Source organism: Mesoplodon mirus (assembly GCF_964341445.2).
Source record: "Mesoplodon mirus genome assembly, chromosome: 12".
Classification (NCBI taxonomy): Eukaryota; Metazoa; Chordata; class Mammalia; order Artiodactyla; family Ziphiidae; genus Mesoplodon; species Mesoplodon mirus.
In genome coordinates this window covers 8183339-8208652 of record NC_138988.1, presented here as the reverse complement: position 1 = coordinate 8208652, position 25314 = coordinate 8183339, and the positions used below count along the sequence as shown (strand labels likewise).

At 39.3% G+C, this 25314-nt stretch overlaps 1 protein-coding gene across 5 annotated transcripts in view; it reads right to left on the bottom strand.

Annotated features, from left to right (window-relative positions):
• The window catches only part of RAD18 (RAD18 E3 ubiquitin protein ligase), a 106413-nt gene that overhangs the window by 8970 nt on the left and 72129 nt on the right, over nt 1–25314 (bottom strand). For 4 of the 5 annotated variants that reach the window (XM_082639789.1, XM_082639791.1, XM_082639792.1 and 1 more), the window contains 2 exons: nt 24876–25050; nt 1594–1656 (listed from right to left, as the gene is read on the bottom strand). In XM_082639789.1, coding sequence (XP_082495915.1) covers nt 1594–1656; nt 24876–25050 — 238 coding nt within the window. The remainder of the gene's footprint in view (nt 1–1593; nt 1657–24875; nt 25051–25314) is intronic. The other variant, XM_082639790.1, reaches the window with a different exon arrangement.

The window sequence follows — 25314 nt, the reverse complement described above, 5'->3', positions numbered from 1 at the left end:
GCCAAGAATGGCCTTGGACTCAGGAATTTTGGGCTACAGCTTGTCATAGTCATTGACGTCAGGGTTTAGTTGAGCAAAAACAGGGGGATTCCTGGTACAAGAGGAAGTAGTTAGCTAACGAGTGGCCTCCTCTCCTAGAATTCAAAGTTCAATAATGCTTAGGTGAGACTAATGCAGCCACAATCTCAAACTTTCATAAAACACTACTGTTTGAGCTGCCAAATATCTCATTGGCTTGATAGACCTACTCATAATGCTTTCCCTGGATACACCACACTTTTCCATTCTCCCAGTGATTCAGCTATAATACTACAAAATGTCAGCACAGGAAACCTCATTCTTGGGAAAGACAATTTAGCTTAACGGTCCATAGAGCTGAATTTTGACATAAATTAAAATCTCAGCTCCATCACTTATCACTTATTGCTAAGTGACCTTGGATGGAGATTTACCTCTTTCAGCCTCAGAGAGGCTTTCAGAAAGGTGAAGATGTCAAGAACATCAGATGCTGTTAAGAAGTCAAAGGAGATGAAGTCTAAAAAGTTGTCCTTTGGACTTAGCCACATAGAGGTCTTCGATGACTTCAATGAAGGCTATTTCAGAAGAAGGATGGGTCTGGCTGAGGATGCTGATGAGTCAGTGGGAGATGAGGAATGGAAACTGCAAGAGGCCACCTACTGAGAAAGGAAGGAGAGACACGAGAGCAGCTTCAGGATGAGACTGAGTGAGGTGGTAGTTAGTCAGTTGGTTTCAAGATGGGAGAGATTCGGGCTCGCTGAAAACCTAACGAGAGAGAGAAAGAGAGAGAGAGAGAGAAAGGTGACAGGAGAGGGAGAGATGCCTAAACGAGAGAAGAGAGAACGGGTAACATTCCTGACAAGAGGGTAGGAATGAGGTAGGAGAAACTAGACTCTATAATAAAGAGGCAGCCCTTTATTATAAAATGAAGAAATTATAAAAGGCGGGATAAAATATGTACAAACACAGGCAGATTTATACATTTGGTGTTGGAAAGATGAGGATTCCCATACAATGGCTTCTATTTTCTCTACAAAGGAAGAGAAAAGGTCTTCAGCTAGGCTGGAGCCACTGAAAGAACTGAGAAGGGTTCAAGTAATCCTTGTGAAGAACAAGACAAAGAAATAATCACAGAAACAGTAAAAGTGCTAGGCAGTTTTGAGGGCCCACTTGTGGTATGTGAGCTTCATGAAATTTTAGTGGAACAAATCTGCCCAGTTGTACTACAGTCTTATGACTGGCAACATTTAGGAAAGGATTAAAAGTTTTCTAAAGAGTCTAAGACAGTGCTTAAGGCCCAACTGTTAATGCCTGACTATTAATTGCCCATTGGAACAATTTATCTTTAGAAAAACAACCTCAGACAAGTAACTGGAGTTATTACACTAAGATTCCATTTCTAAGCAGAAATATACAGAAACAAGTAGTGAACTGGAAATCTTTACCTTGATTTTTGTGAATTATTACTTGCTTAAGTCAGTAAGCACAAATATTCTTTGGTTTGAAAATCAATGGTATAGAATTATAATTTATCAGGTCAAAGTACATGCTTATTTCATGATTATGAGAACTCACTTATGTGATGCTTCCCAGGCTTCCTCTTCTTCTAGAAGATCTCTTATGATGTCTGAACTGGAACTAAAAGGACATGTACATCAATATTGCCAGACAATAAAAAGACCGTGGTTCCATTCATATAAAATCCTAGAAGATGAAAGCTAATCTCTAGTGACAGAAAGCAAACCAGCAGACCAGTGGTTACCTGCAGGGGGCAGGGGGTGGGCAAGGAGGGACTACAAAATGGCCCAAGGAAACTTTGGAAGAGATGGATAGGTCATCACGTTGACTGTGCTGACGACTTCACAGTACACATGTGACAAAAGTCATCAAATTGTGTGCTTTAAATATTTGCAGTTTATTATACATCAATTTCAATGAAGCTACAAAAAAAACTTAATCAGCAATAATAAAGAAAAAAAAATCGCTAAAGCTTAAATAAACGCCTCAGTAAAAAAAGAACCTGGATTCAAATGGAATATAATCGTGAGCCTTTTCAATTTCAATTTATGGCGACCAAAGGTCAAATCATGTTTTAAAAACTGCAGTTTAGTAATGAAATTCACAAGAGATATTAAGTTCCTAAGTGTCTGTTAGTCCCTCTGTAACCAAACAAAGTAAAATGTAATTAATTTGAACTGTGCTAATACTGTAATTTGTTATAATGCAACTTAGCTTAAATTGCTACGTAACCTTTGGCCTATCTGTGCAGGGCAGGGTGGGAGGCAGGGGAGCTGAGTAAATAAGGATAGAGAGGACAGGTATTACTTCTTTAAAAGAAAAATGTTTTAAGGCTTTTAGCATCTTGTTCTTACCCAACTAAATTCCTTGTGTGTGTGTGTGTGTGTATTAGGAAAAAAAGCATTTCTTTAGACATCCAAGACACACAAGACACAGAATATCATGGGCAGTGTATGGGACAACTCAAATAGTCGTCACAACCCCCAGGATAAAGAAGGCTCAAACAAAGGACTAACTCTCTCTCAGGCAAGAGGCAACAGGTTTGGAAATCTTAGTGCCAATCTTATTTCTAGTGATATTCTAAGAGATAACAAAAGTTTAAAAATTATGAAGATTTAAAGTGTCAGTGAATCATTCTCAACCACTTCTGAAAAACTACTTTGAAGCAGTGTTTGCCTACAGTGCTTGAACAAAAAAAGGGCGGGGGGCAACAGTCAATAAACACAGTTCTGTACCAAACATTTTACTCAAGGGATTTCCCCAATTCCCAAGACCCTCAAGGAGCTACACGCAGGGCGCCCCTGACTGTGGCTTGTGTGTACAACGGCCTATGTGTAAGCGCTCCATTGGCATTGCAGTGTAGTGACCCTCCAATACAGTGAGCACAATTCAGGATGAGGTTCCTCAAAGGGTAGAAGCAAGACTTCTCATATATGTGGATGGAGAAAACATGTAACAATAATGAAGTATTATAAATTTAGTAATATTGTTAATTTATATTTTATCCATTAGAGAAGCACATATATACGTTTTAAAAATAGTAGTACATATGCCTGTGAGACACTCTCGATTATGTCCATGGATAATTCTTGATATGCATATGCTTTTGCAGACCAGCTGCAATCATTCTTTCAGGTCCCTGCGACAGGAACCATTGACCTAACCTGTCAGAGTACCTAAGCATCTACTACTCTTTTACACTGAGGATGGCCCCCTGGCTCAAATGCAAGTGTCCCTGAAAATAATAACACATTAATTTATCATCAGTCATTTTCACCTTAGTATATACAAGCCTATTATAAGCTTTCCCATTAAACAGCTAGCTAAATATAGTGTTCATTAGGAGAGGAGAGGAAAAAGCAGAAGACCCTCAAGGAGACACAGGCAGATTTCACCAACTTCATTATTTTCCTAAGAGACAGACCCACCTGGCCACTCGCCGGGGAGGGCTAGCATACACTGCCACCCTTATTCCCATAGAAGAGGTCTAAACCTTTCCGTTCACAAGATCCCAACCTTTGTTAATCCTTACTTTGGTGGTAACTACACCAACTTTATCAAGAAAACTGAAGCTGTTTCTGGGAGATTTTCATTTCCTTCTCTCTACGCCAAGTGATACGGATTCCATCCCCGCTCTTCCTTACCTGAACGGAGCTAGGGCAGTGTCTCTCAACCTTTTTCCATGACTGGCCCCACTCCCCACACCTAAGAAGTCTTTTCAGAGCTTTTTTTTTCCTAATTGCCCCTCCATGAAATTTTAATACCACAAATATAATGTATATCTGTTTACATACTGTGTGTGTGTATACATGCTTTACATGCGGAGTAAGATTTTCTTTTTAACCATCTACCAACGCCCCCCCCAATTCCCACCCCTTGGGGGGTGAAATCGCTCCTACTGAGAACCCATGAGCTAGGGGAATGGGAGAAAGGGGCGGTCATATAGCTCTAGGTCCTGGCAGGTATCACATCACTAGAGAAACAGTAAAGTCGGCTTCCTGCTGACACCCTCCAACACACACACCCTCCAACACACACACATACAATTTTTTTTCAACAGGAAGGTTACAAAGCATCCCTACTCTTCCAGCTAAGTAAGCAGAACGGCCAAGCCTGTCAAATAACCTATTAGTCTGTGATCAATTAACCTCCGGGCTTTCAAACCATCAGTACAAATCACTGATTTGTTGAAGGAAAATATTTGCGGAGCATTAAGGACACAAATCTAAGAGGTTTTTGCTACACTACTTCAGTGAAAACAGAAGGTACAGGAGGTTTACAAGACACATCTCAGAAGTGGTCTGCAATCTCCTCTTCGTCTGCAACTTCAATACTACCAACAAGCACGACGCACAGTGCCTTGATTTCCTCAATTCTCATCACCTTTCCTTCTACTCCAGCTCAGTCACTAACCTGATGATAACCATATCACTAAACTGAATGATAGAAAGTTTGGGAGGCTTGACGTTTACCTAAAACGAAGTTTCAGCATATTTTGCTATGTCTGCTGCTCCAATTCTAGTCACCACTAAGAAACTGTGAGTTGATGCTGACTAATACAATTAAAATAGCAGACAGAAATGTCCATTCCTTTTTAAGGTAATGTACTTACTATATTCTACTCAAAAGCCACATTCCTGAAATTAAACATACTGTTTCACAAACAAGATTTTACAAAGAGACTACTGGGCAAAATAGGCAGTGTTACTAAAATTATCACTCTCAGATCTCTTCCTTGTGTATAGCAGTAATTAGTATTTTTGAAATCTTAATCATTTTAATATGCCTTGGAGATCAAAAATTCCTTTCACACACTTTCAAGGCATCTAAACAATCCTCCACAGGAGAAAATAAATTACTCCCTCCAGTATACCCAGAGTCAGGGCACGCACAAGCCTACACAGCTGTAGCTTTTAATTCTCAGACAAGAAATTTTTTCAGAGAAAACTTCAGATTCCCTACAATTTGGGTTTGAAACACTCCAGGAGACCATGATTTAAGAGGACAGATGAATGTGGAGTCTGGAACTTGAACGTTAGAGCTCCCTGTGGGAGGGTGTTCAAATCGTGCTGTCTGATGTCACCATCCAGACCAGGCTAGAGTGGATATTATTATACAAATTAAATACATGAGATAAAGATTTATAGGCAAAAAACAGGAATCTTCAATTCTATGGAATTCCCAACCCCTATACAGGAAGAGTCTAGTAGCTCTATTTGGAACACGCACACTTACTTTTTCATACCATTTAGACTTCATTTTCAGCTCAGACTTTCAGAAGTGTAAGCTCACCTGCTTCGTTTGCTGGCTGCTGGGTGGTCTTTGTCCTAGTTGGTTTCCTATAATACTTTACTCTTGTCATTCTCTGATCAAAAGCAGTGGCATAATATCTTATCAGGTGAAGGAAAACACTTTCTTTGCTTATTTCTCTTGCAGCCTTCTATTTCTACCAGTCAAGATTTTACCACCAAAGCTGAAAAGTGACATACCAAATTCCTCTGGCAAAGGGATGACTGCTCGTACTACCCAGAGGAAAAAAGTCACAGGTTTTAGTGTTGGACAAAGTCAAGGTTTCAGTCTTGTTTCTGTCATTTAGTGTACCCTGGGAAAGTTACTTAATCTTTCCAAGTCTCAATATCCTCACCTGTAAAGTCAGGATAATAAGACATAGTTCGAAGGAATATTTTAAAGATTAACCAATATAATACATAGAATGTTTAGCATAGAGCTTGGCACACAGTAAGTGTTCAATAAATGCTGCATCCGTTTTCATAAACCAGATTTGGGTCTGAATTACCCAAATAACTACCTCCGCACCATGCTTCAATTTGCCCTAGGAGACCAGATCACTATGTGCTGTTTTAATCTTTAATCTTTGGTTTCTATGACACCAGGGTGCAAATTCATCAGAACTTTTTATTTATCCAGCATGGCAGGTACACAGGGTACTGTGGGGTAGGTAAAATGCAAACATCTGCTATAAAAATCCTGCGGATTAAAGATTACTTACAAGTGGAATTTTTCTATTATCTACTAGTTACTCTCCACCAATCCCCACCCCCCCAAATCTCCCCTCATAATTGTGGCATTAATTTGAGCATGGTTGAGTATATCCAACTTCAAAAAATACCTCTTTAAGGGCTGATCACTGGAGGACTGATGGATAGCATATAAGCCCGCTAGACAACAGTACTTAAATAAATGCTACCAGCTCCATGAATCCTTCCTCACACCCCTGTTTCAAATACTCTGTTCTGTAGGGTGAGCAACAGCTTATGTGCCAAGTATTTTAGCAAGTGGCTGACACTAATATTAGAATAGTAAACATCCTAGGTTGAAAAAAAAATCACTCGATGACAAAACAAAAAATTACCATTTTGTTAGCAGTTACTTCTACAAATCACTGTGATGCCTAGTTTATATACACTAGCTTTAATTCATATAAGAACCCTAGGTTTTATCCCCAATTGACAGGTAGACAAAAACTCAGAGAAGCTAAAGGGAAAAGAGGGATGTTTTCATGGTCTCCACTAGATCTAGAAAAAGATAAAATGAAGAAAGCTCCAGATTCAGATATAAGAAAAATATAATAACAGAACGAACTTATTTATCAAGTAATATGTGGAAAATCCTTAATAAGAGAAGAAATGTTCAATTTACAAAGAATTCATAATACATGATCACCTCATTTGCTTTTCAGAATCACCCAGAGAGGCTGGCAGGGCACAAACACTATCATCCTATTTTATCAACGAGGAAACTGAAGCCAGGGAAATTAATTCAATAATCTACCATGTGCCAGGCACCCTGCTAGAGGCACAAAGCCATGGCTGAGTTGATGAACAAAGATGGATGGCTAGGTACAGGGATCTGATGGATGCATATAAATTTCAAGGACTCGATGTCATAGCATCTTAGGGGAAGATACACTCCCTCAGAACAATGCCCCATTCATCCAAAGGACTGTAGATCCCAGGTACCACCTAGTTTAAGCTCTTTTGAAAATGCAAAAGATATGGGAACACGACTCCATGTTCCCACATTTTCTCTACAAGCTTTCAACAATCAAAATTCTCCATCTGAAACAAGATGAACCATTTAGCTTTCAGGGGTATTCTGAAGTCCAGAGATGTTCCCAGGGGGAAAAAAAAAAAAAACAGTCTGTAATAAAATACAAAACAGTAAGGTATATTAGTAGAAAAAGATTTTGTGGCAACTTTAAATTCATTCAATGACACATTCTTAACAGTTAAAAACCAAATGTAATGTGTTAACCTTCCAAAAACAACTAAGAAGATTTTAAAAAATAACAAAGCTATCATTGAATTACAGTAAGATACTTACACCTTAGGTTCAGTTACTTTGACAAGGTTTTCTTTAGATACTGTTTTCTCTTAATTTGACCAGAAACATAAACACCTATTCAGCAATTTTCTTAATAATTCCAGTGCCCCTAAATTACAAAACCCCGTTACTATATCTGTCTTACCTACTGCTGCATCACGAACCTTCACGAACCAATTTATATGACACTGACGAAGATGATGACAATTTCCAAAACTTTATTGTAAAGTACCTACTCTTTTTTTGGCTAAAGTAGATTCATATCTTTACATGGTTCAAAATCAAAACGACACGAGAAGATGGACGCTGAGAGGTCTCACTTCCTCCTCTGTCACCAGGCAATCCGTTCGCCTCTGACTCCAGCACATAATCACTTATTAGTTTGTTGTTTATTCTTCTGATGTTTCTTTATGCAAAACCAAACAAATAAAAGTATACTCATTTCCTCCCCTTTTAGAAAAGAAACAGAATGCTTTCTATTCTGTTCTGAATTTTGGTCTTTTCACTTGCAAACATATCCTGGAAATCTCTCCATGTCAGCATGTAGAGATTTTCTTTTTTGAACAATCACATAGCATCTCATTGTGTGGATGTACCAGAGTTTAATCAACCAGCCCTCAAGGATGAATACTCAAAGTAGTTTCCAACCTTCTGTTATGATAAACTATGACTCGATGAGTAACTCCAAGTATAGTCATTTGTACGCGTGCAGGTGTACCTATAGGACAAATTCATGAGAATACTGGGTAAAAGGCCAAACAGTACTTTTGGTTGGTCTCACCAGCTTCCTCTCCTTAGGGACTGTATTATGTAGCACTCCAACCAGTAATAAATGAGTGTGTGTTTCCTCATACCCTTACTGCAGAGTCTATTAGCAAATGTTAAGATGCTTGCCAACCTAACGGGTGAGAAATAGATGCAATTTGCATTTCTCTCTGGGCAAACCATCTGTTCAGGGCTTTTGCCCATTTTTCTTTTGAGTTTGTGGGTCCTTTCCTTCTCAGTCTCTAGGTGCTCAAAAAGAATATCAAATCTTGAATGTTTTAAAAAGGTTCTATTAAACCTCTATACATGATAAGAAAATGTATTAGCATGTCTTCTTTCATAGTCAACAACATTTCTAAGTTATATCTGAAAGTTAAACACATTCGAAGTTTTTTCTTAGTTGATGACAAAGAATTCCAAAGCAAGCATCTACTATATGGGCAATCCTCACTATCAGGTGATCCTACAAAACTTTCCTGGCACGTTCTGTTTCCCATTCTCAAAGGCTCACACCTCAAACTGCCTACCCGCCAGCCCACCCCAATCTCAGCTGATGAAACTGCCTTAACTACGTTAAGAAGATAAAAGCAGGGGAGTTCCCTGGTGGCCTAGTGCTTAGGATTCTGGGCTTTCACTGCCAAGGCCCAGGTTCAACCTCTGGTTGGGGAACTGAGATCCCGCAAGCCACGCAGAGCAGCCAAATAATTAAAAACAAAAAAACCGGCAGGAACTTGCTGCCCCTGCAACTATGCCTATGTCCCGCCTTCCTTGCTGCTCCTACGGGTCAGTCAACCCCACTCCTACCAAAGGCCGACCCTTCCACCTGCTCCCACCTCGCTGCGTCCTCGGGACGTCACTCACGCAGCTGGCTCCCCACCCCTCATCAGCGTCCCCTTCTCGACCGCATATTGCCATCAAAGCCCTCCCGCAATCCCGTGTTCCTCCACGTACAGTCCTAATCTCCGCCACCCTTCACAGCAGAAGTTCCTGAGAGCTGGTGGGAGTTGCTCTCTCCTTCATCCCCTCAGGCTTCCCCTCAGTGCACACCGGTCAGTCTTCCAGGGAACCCCTTCACTCGAAGCCACACCTGCTAAAACCTTCATGTTGCCCAAGCCCACAGTCCCTGCTCCCTAGTCAAACAAGTCTTGTCTCATTTGACTTCTCATCTGTTTTCTTCTGTCAGCTTCCACGGTATCACAATGTCTTAGTTTTCTTCATCCACCACTGGTCTCATTCTTCCTGGATCTCCTTTGCTCAGTCTTTTCTACATGCTTCTACTTCCTCAATGTTGGAGTGAGAGAGGGTTCCGTCCTGGGTGCCTTCTTCTTCTTCTGCACACCTGCACTACAGGCTCGGAGCCGACACCGTGCCTTTAACTGTATCTCGGGCCCTGATCTCTCTCCGTACTGCCGCCACCTTGTCTGATATCTCTACTTGCTCATCTCACAGGCCCAAACAAAACCCCTGATCACCAACATGACCCACCGCCCAACCCCTGGCCAAGCTTTGTACTGCCTCTCTCAGATTTCCCCATCTTACTTAGCAAGTACCACCATGCACCCAGTTGTGAAAGCCAAAATTCATCCACAGGCTGAGCTTTTCCTGTCCTACCACGTCCAAACCACCTGCACGTGCTGTCTATCCTACCTCCAAAATATATCCCCAATCCCACCCATTTCCGTCTTTACCATGATGGTCCTAATCTGCTCTACCATGACCCCTCGGACGGACTGGACCAAAGCCTAACTGGTCTCCCTGCTTCCACTCGCTTCACCTCTAACCCCCCGTTCACTCTTCACAGCATCTGGAGTCACCCTTTTAAACCATATAAACCAGACCATACTGTTACCAGATCAATATTGATAAGTCAGTTGGTCCCCAAATTCATCTATAGATTGAATTTAATCTCATCCAAAATTCCAGTAGACCTCTTCTTTCTTTTTTAGCAACTGAAAAGTTAATTTTAAAGTTTATATAGAGATGCAAAAGGACCCAGAATAGCCAAAACAATTTTTAAGCCCATGGCAGCACCTCTGGCCTCCAGCATCAATCATCTTTTTGATGGAAGTGTCTGGCACACAAATGCTATCATTTTCTTAGGTGGCAAGAAAAGGGTTAGGAAATACTGTATTCAAGAGAGAATCATACCTTTTAGGTCAATCACTTTAAATTCTTATAAAAAGTGAAGAAAAGTACTGTGTATTTTTTTTCAAGGAAGAGATAAAAGGACATTAGGTTAATTCCGAACACTGGAATCCTCTTGGCCCTCTGGAAAAAACTCAGTTTCGAGGTACAATCAAATATTTGTGCTTATGTTTAACTTACAAATTTAAGGGAAAAAAAGAAAAAAAAAGAAGACATCAACTCTGAGAGTCTAATGTAAGGGACAAATTTTTTTAATTAGCAAAATTTTCACTGCTACAACTAGATACTGAATCAAAACCTCAAGTTAAGTGGGCAGGGGGACAAAATCATGATGCTTCATTTTGTTCTGACTCAACTATTAGCAGCATAAATGACCAACACAAAGAAACCCCAGTACTAGAAGACAACGAGATCACAGTAACAGGTTACAATATTCAGCCCCGTAAGGAGAAACGAATTACAAGACAAGCAGCATCTCAAGGTGAAAATTTCCGCTACCACTGAAGACACTTTCATTCGAATACAAGCCCCCTTGACAACAAGAGGCAGGGTATGAAGCTCATGATGGGAGCAGCATGTCTTCTGCACAGCCAGGCCAACTTCTGTATCATCTGCCCAGCTGCCCATGCTGAGGACGCATGTTCAACTGTACAAATGTGGGATGCCTGGCCAATACCAACCACCAAACCACAGAAATCCAGTATCAAGTCAAAGTTCAGGCCATAAAACTCTAGTCTTACAATCTGTTCAAGGAGGAGGAGAATTTTAGAACTACCTTATACTGCTGGGTTTTAGGCAGTGGACACTGAACCACCTTGTGACTCAGTTCCCACAAAGATGAGGCCTTAGACCAAATGATCTACTGTATGAGAATTATCCCTCCAAAATGACATTGACTCCAAATTTTAATGTTGACACACATTTTTAAATTTTTGATTTGTACTATTACCCATACTCCAGTAACAAGATGTAAAAGGCTCTAACGAAATGTGCTTACTAGGGCAGGGACAGCGTAGTAAAGCACCTTACAGGCTTCCACAAGTGACTTCTGCAGAATTACCTAAAAAATAACAAGCCTCCGCATTTGAGGCCCATCGTATTTTAATGCTTGAATCTCTCTAAGATACAAGAACAATGGGTACTACTTACATGGTAAAATCAATAGGAGTAAGCAAAATCAGCAATTTAATATGTACCCATGTTCCAGAATGTGACTATTTGTGTGGGACTAAGAGAACAAAGAAGACGTGCAAATAAACACGGCATGTCCCTCTGACAGGACAACCATATAATCTACCATCTAAACCCACACACTTGGGAGAGTGATACAGGGTACTACTAATAATGATGCCAAGAGAATAAGTGGGAACCAGCCGATCTCAGAGACACCAGAACATATGGTCATTCTATGTCTAACTGACATTTTAAATAACTCAATTAAAATGCTGTCCTACTCACAAAGGAATCAATGGCACCCAGGATAAAAATTCTGATGCAATTCATGTTATAATGGGGAAAAATCTGGGCTGAGAATTACTGGCTTCAATTCTATCCAGTGAATGACTTGAGATAAGTCACATCACCTCTCTAGGCCTCCATTTCCTTACCTGTGATATGAAGCTACTACATTTAGTGATTTCTCAAGGTACCTTTGAAATTGAAAATGTTTGTATTCTATCCTAATGTGCCTTCTTCCCAGGCTCTGAAGGTCTCCAAGGAGATCTCATAACATGTGCTCCTCTAATTTAAAAGCAAAGATAGTATAAATTGAGAAGGCAGGAAAAAAGTTCTGACTTTAACTTTCAAGTTGACTATAACAAATGATAAACTTGAACAATTCACTGAAAATACAAAATTCCAACAGCATGATGTGCAAGTTACATATCATTTCTAGTTCATCCAATGTCATACACCAGAACAAGACTAAAGGATTCTGATTCTGACATTTTGTTTTAAACTAGAGAAACCTCTTAACTGCCTGCCTATGTTTGGGGGTCTGGGAGTGCTGATCCCAAATAAGTATAGATCGTCTAACATTTAGAAGGAACTGGTAGTTCCTTCAAGGTCTCATACTTACTCTGCTCCAAGCATTATGAAAAATATGTTCTCACCTACTCTTTTTTTTAATTTTAATGAAGAACTAAACTCTGAACCAGTCAAGATTATATCTCAGTTTTATGAATCAAGCCAAATATACGCAGAAGCACATTGAAACAAGAATTCCTATATGGTTTACAAAATGTCTGAAAAACTAAAAAGGGAAACACATTTTAAAAAACTTCAACCTTATGCAAATAGCAAGTATTACCACGTCATGCCAACCCAAACTCTCAACACTACAGTCATCGTTCCAAAACCTCCGGTGACAATCAGACACTGCTACAAGCTATGACAATGAAGGTATCATGTGACAAGTGTGGAACCTGGAAGGGATTGCCAATTTCAACAAGCATTTTAGATACACAAGTTAGCAACCACTATGGAATTGTAAAACTCTCTCCTGATACAGAAAATTGAAGGGCGCAAAGTAATTTTACAGAGGATCTTTATATCATGGCAGTTCATGAATTTGGTGAAAACAAAGAAAAATATCTACCACCTAGGGTTGACTCAGAATGCTGAAAAATCATGAATTTATTATAAAACAAAAACAAAAAAATCCACTATAGAGAAGCCCATCAGATTACTCAGTGAAAATGCATTAAAAAAAAAAAAAATCCGGGCTTCCCTGGTGGCGCAGTGGTTGAGAGTCCGCCTGCCGATGCAGGGGACACGGGTTCGTGCCCCGGTCTGGGAAGATCCGACATGCCGCGGAGCAGCTAGGCCCGTGAGCCATGGCCACTGAGCCTGTGCGTCCGGAGCCTGTTCTCTGCAACGGGAGAGGCCACAACAGTGAGAGGCCCGTGTACCACAGAAAAAAAAAAAAAAAAAAAAAAGATCCCTAAAAGGTGCCAACGTGAAGTATCTGAGATTAGAAGAAAACCTCATTATTTAACAGCAAATACCCTTTGCCGATGAGAACGAGAGAAAAGATAAAAACTATCTGTACTTTCACATTGTTCTGGGAGGATCACTAGTCAAACCACTTTTACAAGTATATATTCACTAATAAAAACATGGTAACTGAAGACGATGAGGCCTATCGTAAACGGTGCATGTTTTCTCTTTAGATGAAACGTAAAGGCTGGGTAAGCTACATTATCTGAGGTGGAATCAGTCTATAAAGTAAAAATATTAGCACAAGAAAGCAAAACTGATTAAAACAAGTAAGACAACCAAGAGGAAAACAGAATTCTTCCTTCACGCTTCATTTATGGATTAAATTTTAACATAGTACAAAATAATGCACTTTATGGAATGCACTACACAGGGCTTTATTAATTTATATGACTAAATGTAATACGTAATATTAAATGAAAGAAAATAGAAGAGTTCAGTAACTAAACTTACTACAACCTAGAAACTGTGCAATTTACCACTGAAGAAAATGTTTCGATGACTTTGGTTTTCCAATATTCAATACATTCTTTGAATATTTTCATGCCACTATGTCTCCTTATTTTGATGTTATAATGTACTTTTTTAAAAAAACTTTAATTTTAGAATAGTTTTATATTTACAGAGACGTTGCAAAGATAGTACAGGAAGTTCCCATGTGCCCCACACCCAGTTTCTTCTATTGTTAACATCCTACATTAGGTCTGATACATTAGTTACAACCAATGAAGCAATATTAATACATTATCATTACTAAGGTTCATATTTTATTTGTATTTCTTTAGTCTTTACTTAATGTCCTTTTTTGGTTCCAGGATCCCATTCAGGACACCACATTACATTTAGTAGTTTTATCTCCTTAGGTGCCTCCAGACAGTGTTGGTTTCTCAGACTTTCCTTGTTTTTGATGACCGTGACAGTTTTGAGGCATGCTGGTCAGGTTATTTTGCAGAATGACCCTCAACTGGAGTTTGTCTGATGTTTTTCTCACAGTCTGACTGAGGTTAATGAGTTTGGAGGAGGAAGACCACACAGGTAATGTGTCATTTCCAGGGCATCACACCAAGAGCACACACGCCATCAACATAACACTGCTGTTGATGGTGACCTTGATCTCTTGGCTGAGGTATGTCTGTCAGGTTTTTGTTTTCTCTTCTTCTCCCCTTCTTTTCCCTTTCCTTTCTTCTCGCCTTCCTTCCCCCCCTTTTCTGTCTCTTTTTCTAGCATTTCCCTGCTTCCTGCCCCAGGCCTGGATTCAGCCATTTCTCCAAGAAGCACTGGTTCCTTCTTCTGGAAAATGTTATTAAATACCACGATCAGGGTACTAGGTGTGCTCCTTGCAACTGTGCTGCCCTTGCTTCTGGGCCCTGGCAGCTCACAGAAAAAGGAAACGCATGTGTAAAATAACCGGCTCACTTACACACACAGATCTATAAATATTTCTGTATGTATCCATCTGACTCTATATTAAGCTAAACATGAGTTCATTTTAAGGTCTCCAATTCTAGTCCACTACCACATGGATAGGTTTAGCCTTATTTGTCTGTAATCTCCCCTCCAACAGTCAGAAACCTGACTCTCGTTTGCCATCCACTTAAGACAAAGACACACAAGTAACATGACAGAAAAAAAAATATTACGCTAAGCTACGGATGAGAACGCTAAGCTATGGATGAGCAGAATTAGACAAAAGTCTTCTGAAATAAGTCAGGGAAACACCCCAGCAAATACATACTAGAGAAATATTTAAGGTTCACACATCAGTGCAAATCAAAGAGTACAGAGAAGTATACTTCAAAATACCTTCTAATTCTTAAGCATGAAGAAACAATTCTGTGTAAAAAACATTTAAAAATAATTGCTATTAAAGGTGCCAAATAAAAGGTTAGCTCCCCCCCCCTTTTTGTCCAAGGAGGATTCAAAGGCACACAATATTGTCACCTATTAATGAGGTACTTCTAAAGACTTTCCCCAGAAAGACCAGCAGGCTTCTTCTGCCACACCCTGGAGAGTCATGTCCGAAGCGGAGAGGACATCCACAGACACCACAAGGCCCATTAACAGTGCTCTAACTGCCGCGGAGGAGAAACAAACCAGGATAATGAGGAAATATTCCCGACAATCAAAGAACTCCCAGTTCCGTGCTTGTGATTTTTCTGCCTAAGACCCAGAGATTTTTATTTAGTATGTTGGTGATCTTCAGTTTGATAAAAAAAGATTACTTCATACTTCAGTTCATTATCTATCACACAAGAGGAAAAAGTAAATTGTTTCTCATCAACAAACACATTTTCCTCCAGCAGTTTGTGGACCCATTTGTCTCAGAGCTTTCTAGATTATCTGTCCCTTTCTCTCCCTGGCATCTGCTCGTCTACCACTTATTCAACAGCCCCCAAATACCCTTACGTCTCCCCTTCCTGGCAGCGACGGGCAAGTGAGCTTGGCAAACAGGGGCACAGAGGGGCAATGAGCTCTGGGACTCCCCCCACCCCCGCTCCTGCCTTCTCTTGGGTCCGAGATACAGACAGAAGTCTACAGTACCCCATTTGCATTAATAGAGTCTACAGAAAACCAAACCAGTTTCCTGTCTTCAGTTGGAATCACGGCCTGGGCAGATCCCACTGGTGCCCTGACCCTACCCCCTTGCCCTCATCCCCTGACGTACTTGATCTCCAAACGTAAGAGCCTTTGCCTGACGTGCTAGAGCCAGCTCTGTCGCCAGCATGGAAGGCTGGAAGCAGCAGGGAGCAGCCCCCAACCAAATGACATACCCCTGCCCCTTGCCTTGGGTGGGACAACTCAGGTGTGTGTTTTAAACCAGCTCCCAGTTCCCAGGAGGGATAAACCCCAGTCGCTCACAGTGACGTCTGGTTTGATAATATGCCCCTGAAATGCTATCTTCCCTTTCCTGTCGCACTTCCCCACTCCCTACAGTGTGGTTCTTTCACCTTCTAAATTAACCACTTCCACTCAAATCCTTGTCTCGGGGTCTGCTTCTCAGGAAGCCCAAACATTTCAAGCACTGCATGTTTACACTCTTTCAAGAATGTGAAGAGTGAGCCGGCTTGGCCATAAGCATATTATCAGTCAGGCCAACTTGGGCTCTGAGGTCAACTAGACCTCGGCTCAAGTCCTGGTACTGCCATCTACCATGTGTACAACCCTAAGCTGCTTATGTGACTCCTGAGACCTTTCATTTCCACTTCTCTAAAATGGGCTTGCCTGTGGACTAAGTGATATAACACAGAACGCTCCTAGCACTCACATATTGTTGAGTCCAAAAACCTCCTACAAAACCCATGAGCTTTTCAATAGCAAGCATCAAGGGACATACCCCCAAGGACTCTTTGAGCTCCTCTCCTCAGAATCCTCATCTTGCTGTACTCACCAATTCTGAACTATTAGGTTTACCCAGTCCTAACCAAGACCCGCACTGAAAGAACTGACTAAACAAAAATTGTAATCTCAACACACAAGTCAGCTTTGCCCCTCTGGCTGAGAGGCCACTTTGATGATAGAGGTAGTGTTTCCCATTCCCTTCAATAAGCAATAAACTCAGCGTGGTCTTATCAACAGGCTGATGGTGCCAGTACTCTACATTCCTCAGATGAGTGTCACAATGGCACTTTTTCTCTTACAATTTCCCCATCATTCTCCAATTGACTCAGAATTTAAGAAAAGCTGAGACTTAACTACTCCTTGAATTTTCCAACAAATTGTAATCAAGATTTCTTCACATATTTTTGTTTTTTGCTCTCTTGCTCTTAAGAAGTTTGGACAGATAGCTCTTGGAAAAATGACTGAAAAGTGAGAAAAAGTTGTACCAAAATATATGAAATGCGTGGCCCATAGTTAATACGCCTCTTTGTCAACGTTTCCGGTGTTCTGTGCCTGTCTGTATTGGAATTCCTATACAATGATGCTGCTACTGACCTAGCATCAAAAAAGAGGTAATGGTTTTAGCCAGGAAGTGTGAAAAGTTAAAATGTACTCATTCACACCTTATCTGACCCAGGTTCTTTTATGACCAGCACTGGGCATCTGCAAGAAGGTTCACGCAGGTTACAGGTTACCAAGCAGTGAAATTAGGTGGTCTCTGTGATACTCTTCATTCCTACTGAAATCAAAGTCCCTGCTTCATTAGCCCACACTCTCTAACACACCAAAGCTGAGGTAACCATGTTGGGTCGGTCCTGAACAGACTGACTGAAATAAATATGGTTTCAGAGACTGAAAACAATACTCAGCATCCCATGTAGATCCCTGGCTACCACTTTTTTAGCCAATAAATCGTAACTATAAATCTTTCCTTTAGAAAATCTTCTGGTATAAATAAGCTTCTCTGATTATGGAAAATGACCCTTTCCAATAAATTTTTTTAATTTTAACAATTTCACACTTACAAAAAAAAATGACTCTTAGACCCTTCACCCAGATTTTCCAACTGCTAACATTTTGCCGCATTTGCTTTCTCACTCTTTCTCTGTGTGTGTGTACACTCACACGCATGCACGTTATTTTTTTAAGCACTGAGAGTTTCAGCCATCATGTCCCTTTAACCCTTCAGCGTGCATTTCTTAAGAACAAGTACATTCACTTACACAACCATAATAAAATTTTCAAAATCAGCAAAAATTGAATACTGATATATTACCTAATCTATGACATTACTCAATTTTTTCCAGTTATATAAAAAGTTTCTTTTTAACTTATATTGCCTAGAATTAAAGTGCATACATTTTTTTTTTAAATAATGATCTAAAGGTTCTTCCAAAGAATAGCATGACCACGATTCATCTCTACATGAAGATTAAAGCTTCCTCTCTAGGAAGTTTTAATAATCAAAAGCATCTTTTCTTATAACTTAGCACTCAATAAAAATGCAGTTTTTTCTGCTTGCCAAAACTCAGGGAACAAAAGCCCTCTTTTCTTAAGAAGAACAATAAGTGAATTTACAGAAATTTGGACAAGTCTCTTGAACTCCCGGAAGTCATCTAGGAGGTGTACAAAAATCTAAAATTCTTATCAATTTTTTAATCATCTGTCTTCAAATTGGCAAGAAAGAATCAATATAACATTAATAATTAAAACTCTAAAAGAGGTACTTATTTAAGAGTTAAGAATCAAATTAGCAACAAACAATTTCATCCCAGTAATTATTTGGATTAGATACACCTATTGGATCTTAAAGTAAGATTATTCTTAGCTGTCAATCTGGCATATTACATAAATTTAAATACTACTCTAACACAAAGAAAACCAATAGTGTAATTCAATAAGATCTATAATCTGTATTACAGCATGACTACATGAATTAAAAAAACAACTCACAATTTATTTTCACTCACATTAGACCTAAAACAGCATGACTTGTCTCTTTAAAAGAGAAAAAAAAAGCATAAAAATTTACAAAATAGTATGATCCTTCTGTATTAAAAATGTTCCTCTAAGTATCCATGTACCCATACTGCTGTCTTTAGAAGAATGTACATATGAAAGTGTTAATACAAAGTTCTTTCTGGCTGATAAAATTTTACTGGACTCTTACTTTTTGTTTACCTAAATTTTCTATTTTTCACAATAAGCATGCATAACATCTAAATTAAAAGTTGTTTTGAAAATCTACGGCTTTACAGTAAAAGCAATAAAACTATCATAAAAAGAAAAAGTGAGAAAATTTTCGTAAAAAATGAACACTTCAATATACAAGGAATAAGCATAATTCTAGAAGGTTGATTCACGGTCTGCAATGGTCAAGTGGTGAAAGAACACAGATAATTTATCAACTATTACACTTGTCAAAAAAAACAGGATTACAGAATGTTAGGGTTGGAAAAGATCTGAACAAAGTCACTGAGTGTCATGTCTCATCTCCCTTCCATGTGATGTCTGAATTATGGAAAATAAAAGTTGGACCAGACAAATAAAGACCACTAATCTCTGAAATGCTTTGATTCCACTAAAGGTATTTGGTTGTGATGGGTCCCTTTTCACTTTGAATTCTTGTCCTGATTTCTAAGGTGTTAATTACCCTAATCAACTGCATATCTCTCTTGACCATTTAGATTTTAGAGTCACTAAATCGCACTGGCATTAACCAATGGATCACTCACTATAATTTGTGACAGCCTTCTGCCAGGTTACCACCAATTTTATGAGTTAGTTATGATCGACTTTATTAGTTTCCAACCAGGTGGTAAAATTATGCTTGAAGTGAGTTAGGGACCTTATTCATATTCAGATACTAAATTTCAAAAATCGAAGACAACATTAATAGTAAGAGGAACCATTATTTTTCATGTTTACATATCCAGAGTTCTTTTAAACATATGTAGACATAGGTTTTTATCTTATACCATTGTTGTACGTATATTTTTTAAAAAACTGAAATAAGTTGGTTAAAGTGTTCCTAAAACGTATTCAGATTCAGAGCCCTACTCTTCATCGTGTTTTGACTCAACGTCTACGATGTCTGATTTTTCCCTCACAAAGTCATCCTCTGTACCACCGAAAGCACTGGAGATAAAGCATTTCTCCAAATTACCTGACAATTGTCTCTAGGCATTTCATCTAAGGCACTGACACCCATTCTGCAAACTAAACTCATAATTTTGTTTTTCTCAATCACATAACCTGTGACTGGAAGATGAGCGCTTCTGTTCAAAGACAGCAAGAAATGTCTGACAAACTGATACTTGACACCCAAACAATAGTCTTTGCAAGAGATGAATCAGTCAGGCTCACTGTTATTACTTTGAAATTTTTCCCATCTATTCCAAGGGATGTGACCATTTCTCCTGCCTTCAGTAGATCACGTAACAAACAAGCAATCCTTTGCACATCGTTCACTAACGAAACATAACAAGTCTTCAGACACTTGTGGGCATCTTTAGGTCTCGTAAATCACTTGACTGTTTTTGCAAGAAAATACAGAACTGCAGTCATTCATCCAACAGTGAACACTACCTCGCTAACATCAAACATTCACCCTGCTGTATTTTGTTACTTTCTTCGTACACAACTTTTTTCTCATTATTTTGTTGAAGACATTTTAAATGACAAACCAATGTAATGTTAACAATACACGTAACTCAACTGAAACTCACACACTGGCAAGTATATCACAACTACCACTGGGCTGGCAGCAACTGTAAAACACCATTGATCACTATACCTATCACAACTTCAGACATTAAAATGTAAAACAGAAAATGTACCCCTTAGAATCAAGAAATCCTTCACTTAATAATGGTTGTGTAGTGACCCGAGGCAGGAGGTTTTTTTTCTTAAATGAGTGACAGACTCAATTCTTAAGGACTTTGATGAGTAATAATAGGAAGGACAAGGATAGTCAAATAACTATAATACAAGGCAAGATCTGATTTAGACAAACTGCTATGGAATTCAGAGACGCTGCTACAGGAATTCACAGAGGAAGTCAAAATTACTTCCTGCATAGTGGGAAGAATAAGAGATCAGAGGAAGGGCTATAAAAAAGGGTCATCTGAGAGCAAACTTAAGACATGAGTGATGGAGCAAAGTCTCAGAGGAGGTGGATGAATTCTTCTTAAGAAAGAATATGCCGATGCAGGGGACACGGGTTCGTGCCCCGGTCCGGGAAGATCCCACATGCCGCGGAGCGGCTAGGCCCGTGAGCCATGGCCGCTGAGCCTACGCGTCCAGAGCCTGTGCTCCGCAATGGGAGAGGGAACGACAGTGAGAGGCCCGCATACTGCAAAAAACAAAAACAAAAACAAACAAAAAAGAATATGTCTTTAGAAATGTATTAAGAAATATATCTTTCTCTTACAATTAACAGGAAAGAAGTGGTCAGAAATTACAAGAAACCTTAAAATGGAAAGGAAGATCTGGAGACAGGTCAGATTAGCTGCCTTGGTGAACTGGGAGACAAGGTGTTCATTCAAAGTGAGGAAACAGACACAGGCAACTGGGTTGGAAATGCAATAAGGAGTAAATTAGGTGGTGAGCACCCAGCTGAGGCTGAATTAAATGAATTTTCAATGGAACTAATTAGCCCAGGCTCACAACTTTCTAAAGTTCAGAACGGAAGTAGGAAAAGAAAAAGATAAATTGTGGGATTTACTCTATGATATAATAGCTTAAGAATTAGAATGAAGGAATAGAGGACTACGAAAGCATTGCTGAAATATCCAGTCCTAGAGACCCAGGTTTTGCAGTATTACTGAAGAAAATTCAATTGATTTGGTCTTTATAAAACCAGAGTAATCATATATTTATCAAAGACTCTCACATCTATTATCTCATTTCATCTTTCCAACAGATCTGAGATAGAAGATATTTATACATGCTTTTCATAGCTATGGAAACGGACTTCAAAAGATTGACTCCCAAATCACCCAGCAGATCCTGACCCGAAGCCACTCAAATGTAAGCCTGGACTTTCCTGCTGCACCACGGCTGCTCCCCCTGCACACTTCCTCCTCCACAGTCCACTTGGGAATCGGCTGCCCAGTGGTCTGCCCTGGTATCAAAGCAAATACCACTGCACTCCCACTCTCCCTTTAGCCTGAGTTTCTAGGTCTTATATAAGGAACAGACTCAACATTTTTTTTTTTTTTGCGGTACGCAGGTCTCTCACTGCTGTGGCCTCTCCTGTTGCGGAGCACAGGCTCCGGATGCGCAGGCTCAGCGGCCATGGCTCACGGGCCCAGCTGCTCCGCGGCATGTGGGATCTTCCCGGACCGGGGCACGAACCCGTGTCCCCTGCATCGGCAGGCAGACTCTCAACCACTGCGCCACCAGGGAAGCCCCAGACTCAACATTTTAAATGTAAAAAACCTTAGACTGATAAAATGACAGGGCAAATTAAAAGGAGGGTATAAAAGGGTACTTAATTAAATTAAAATTTTAAAGTTTAACATATTTAATATTCACAATGTGTGAATTTATATTTGAGATATGAGTTCTTTATATTTGAGATATGAGTACCAGACACTGACCGATTTCTCAAGGCAAGCCACGCAAATCCTCATATTTGGTCTCTAAAGCTAAGCTTCCAAAGTGTACAAACAAAGTCGATGATTTTTGTCCTTGTTAAAACTACAGTTAGAAACAACCCAAACATCCATCAACTAATAAATGAATAAATAAAATGCATATCCATACAATGGAATATAATTTAGAAAGAAAAAGGAATATAGTACTGAAACATGATACAAAATGGATAAACCTTGCAGACAGTATACTAAGTAAAAGAAGCCAGTTACAAAAGACCACATATTGTATGATCCTGTTTATATGAAATGTCCAAAATAGGCAAATCAATAGAGACAGAGTAGATCAGTAGTTGCCAGGAGCTAGCAGAGTTGGGAGGAACTGTGGAGTGACTGCTAATGGGGATGAGGTTTCTTTTCGGGGTGATGAAAATGCTCTAAAATTGTGGTGATGGTGGTACAACTTTGGCAACACAGTAAAAACCATTGAATTGTCACTTAAATGAGTGAATTGTATGGTACGTAAATTATATCTCAATAAAGCGGCTAAAAATTCGCAATTAGCAGGTAGTTCCACTGGTCATGGGTGTGTTGGGTGTATTGGGTGTGTGTGTGTGTGTGTGTGTGTAGATATATATACATGCATAACTAGTTAAAGTGTGGAAGAATATAAGAGCCTACTTTAAAAGAAATTAAATGGTTTAATAACCCTATAAGTCTGTCTGAGGCCAAGACCTCCAACAAACTCATCCTGTTTCCCACACTCTCATCACAAGATAAAAATACATCTGGCTGCCATGTGTCTCCCCTTTCATTTTCCTCCATTCCACCCTCCACTCCAAAATTATAAAAATGTCCCATTTCATCCTGGCATTCCAGAACATTCGGGCATCTCGTGACTATGCTTAAAAACTCACTCTTATTTCCCTGAACTCTGTTTCTCCTCCATTTCTACCCTGTACTCTGATAAGTTTTGTGTTTAAAAACAAACACTACCCAATGAACTTACAGGAATGGCTTGATCCAGAGTAACTGTGCAGCAGAGCCACAGTCTTGCAGAAACTCAGGCTACCGTATGTTCTGCCTTTACCCAACTCGGGATAAAACTGATCCCGATCTGATCTTGAAAATGTTCGGGGGAAAATGAGAAGATTTTCCCTTCCTGATACTTGATTCTGAATAACCTGAAGCTGTTTTCCAAGAACCCTAGGAAAGCAGAGGGTCCTTGGGTATATTCTTCTCATAAAAAATTTCTTCTTAATTTGATATTTTAGGTTAGACATAATCTATCATGCTAGAGTACTGTGAACAATTTTTAAATGAACAAATACCAAAGATTAAATAACATGTTGCTGTTAGCATTTAAAACTGGTACAATTCATTCAGAAGGCAACAACAATACCTACCAAGGTCAAAATGATGCTAAAGTTAAGGGAGTAATTCATTAGAAACAAAAGACTTCCTATAGGGAGAGCTCTACCACAGCTTTAGGTGTGTAAGTATAAAAAACACTGAAGAAGATGTAGAAATACAATAGAAATTAAAAAGTTTGGTCAATTATGGTACAGAAACCCAACAGAATGCTGCATCTACTAAAAAAAGTTATAAAGATGAGGTAGAAACATGGGTAGCATTTATCATATAAAGTGAATCACGAGAACACAAAATGGTAACTGTAACACAACACTATGTCATCTTTCAAAAACACATCATCTTCTTAAATTGTCTTTTAAAAAATCTGGAAAAATGACTCACCTCCAAATCTCTCATTGTAAAAGGTTCCCCTTCCATTCTATTTGCTCAAGTAAATTTTTCTTTCTTTTGTCTTTCTGGACACCTCTACTTTCTAGTATAGCTGTGTTTATCTCCTTCACTCGTTCTCTTGATCAAAATTTCACTGCCAGTCATGCTCTCTTTTCTAACTCTAGGAAAAATATCTATATAAAGGCTACATTTGCAGCAACATGGATGGACTGAGAGATTGTCATACTAAGTGAAGTAAGTCAGACAGAGAAAGACAAATACCACATGATATTGCTTATATGTGGAATCTAAGAAAAGGGTACAAATGAACTTATCTACAAAAGAGAAATAGAGTTACAGATGCAGAAAATAAACTTATGGTTACTACAGGATAAGGGGGGAGGGGGAAGGGATAAAGTTGGAAGACTGGGATTGACATATACACACTACTATATATAAAACAGATCACTAATAAGGACCTACTGCATAGCACAAAGAACTCTACCCAATACTCATAATGGCCTATATGGGAAAAGAATCTAAAAAAGAGTGGCTATATGTGTAACAGATTCACTTTGCTGTACAGCAGAAACTAATGCAACATTGTAAATCAACTATACTCCAGTAAAAATTTAAAAAAAAAAAAAAAAAAAGCCTACAGAGCAGAAGACAAAGTCCCCAGTGACTGCTGCACATACTCCCCACATCCTGCCCTGATCCCTTTGTGAACCCTACAAAGCAGCAGGAGACAATGGAAGGAGATGAGGAATGGCACCAGGCCTCAAAGCTATTTTCTGGTTATTTTTGCTGGTCTCTTAGCATGCACAGAAAACAGAAATTTAAAATAATCAACTACTGCAAGTTTCTTACCTATTGCATGAATCTGACTCTGGTGAAGAAGGAGCGTCCTCTTGAATATCAGTACAAATGGAAGAATCATCTGGTCTGTCAGGCTCTAGTTTCCCTGGGGAGTCCAGCTTTGACTGAGGGACATGGTTTGTCACCGAGGGCATATCTGAAAATTTCATTTTATTATCTTCCTGTCCTAAAAAGGAAAAAAGAAATGAAAGAAAGAAAAAAAATAAACATTTAAGAGTACCTTAAAATTTACAACCTCTGTATATTTATTACTTCCACAACATTTAATATTGCTATTTGGTAAAACAGAAGTTTATGGAACACTGATTCCAAAACTCTAGTGACAGCCAGAGAATAAGAATTAGCACTACACTGGTGCTATCTGGTTATACTGTCCACGCAATGTATTTCCAGATTAATTAATTCAAAAATAAAATGTTCTTTAAAACCA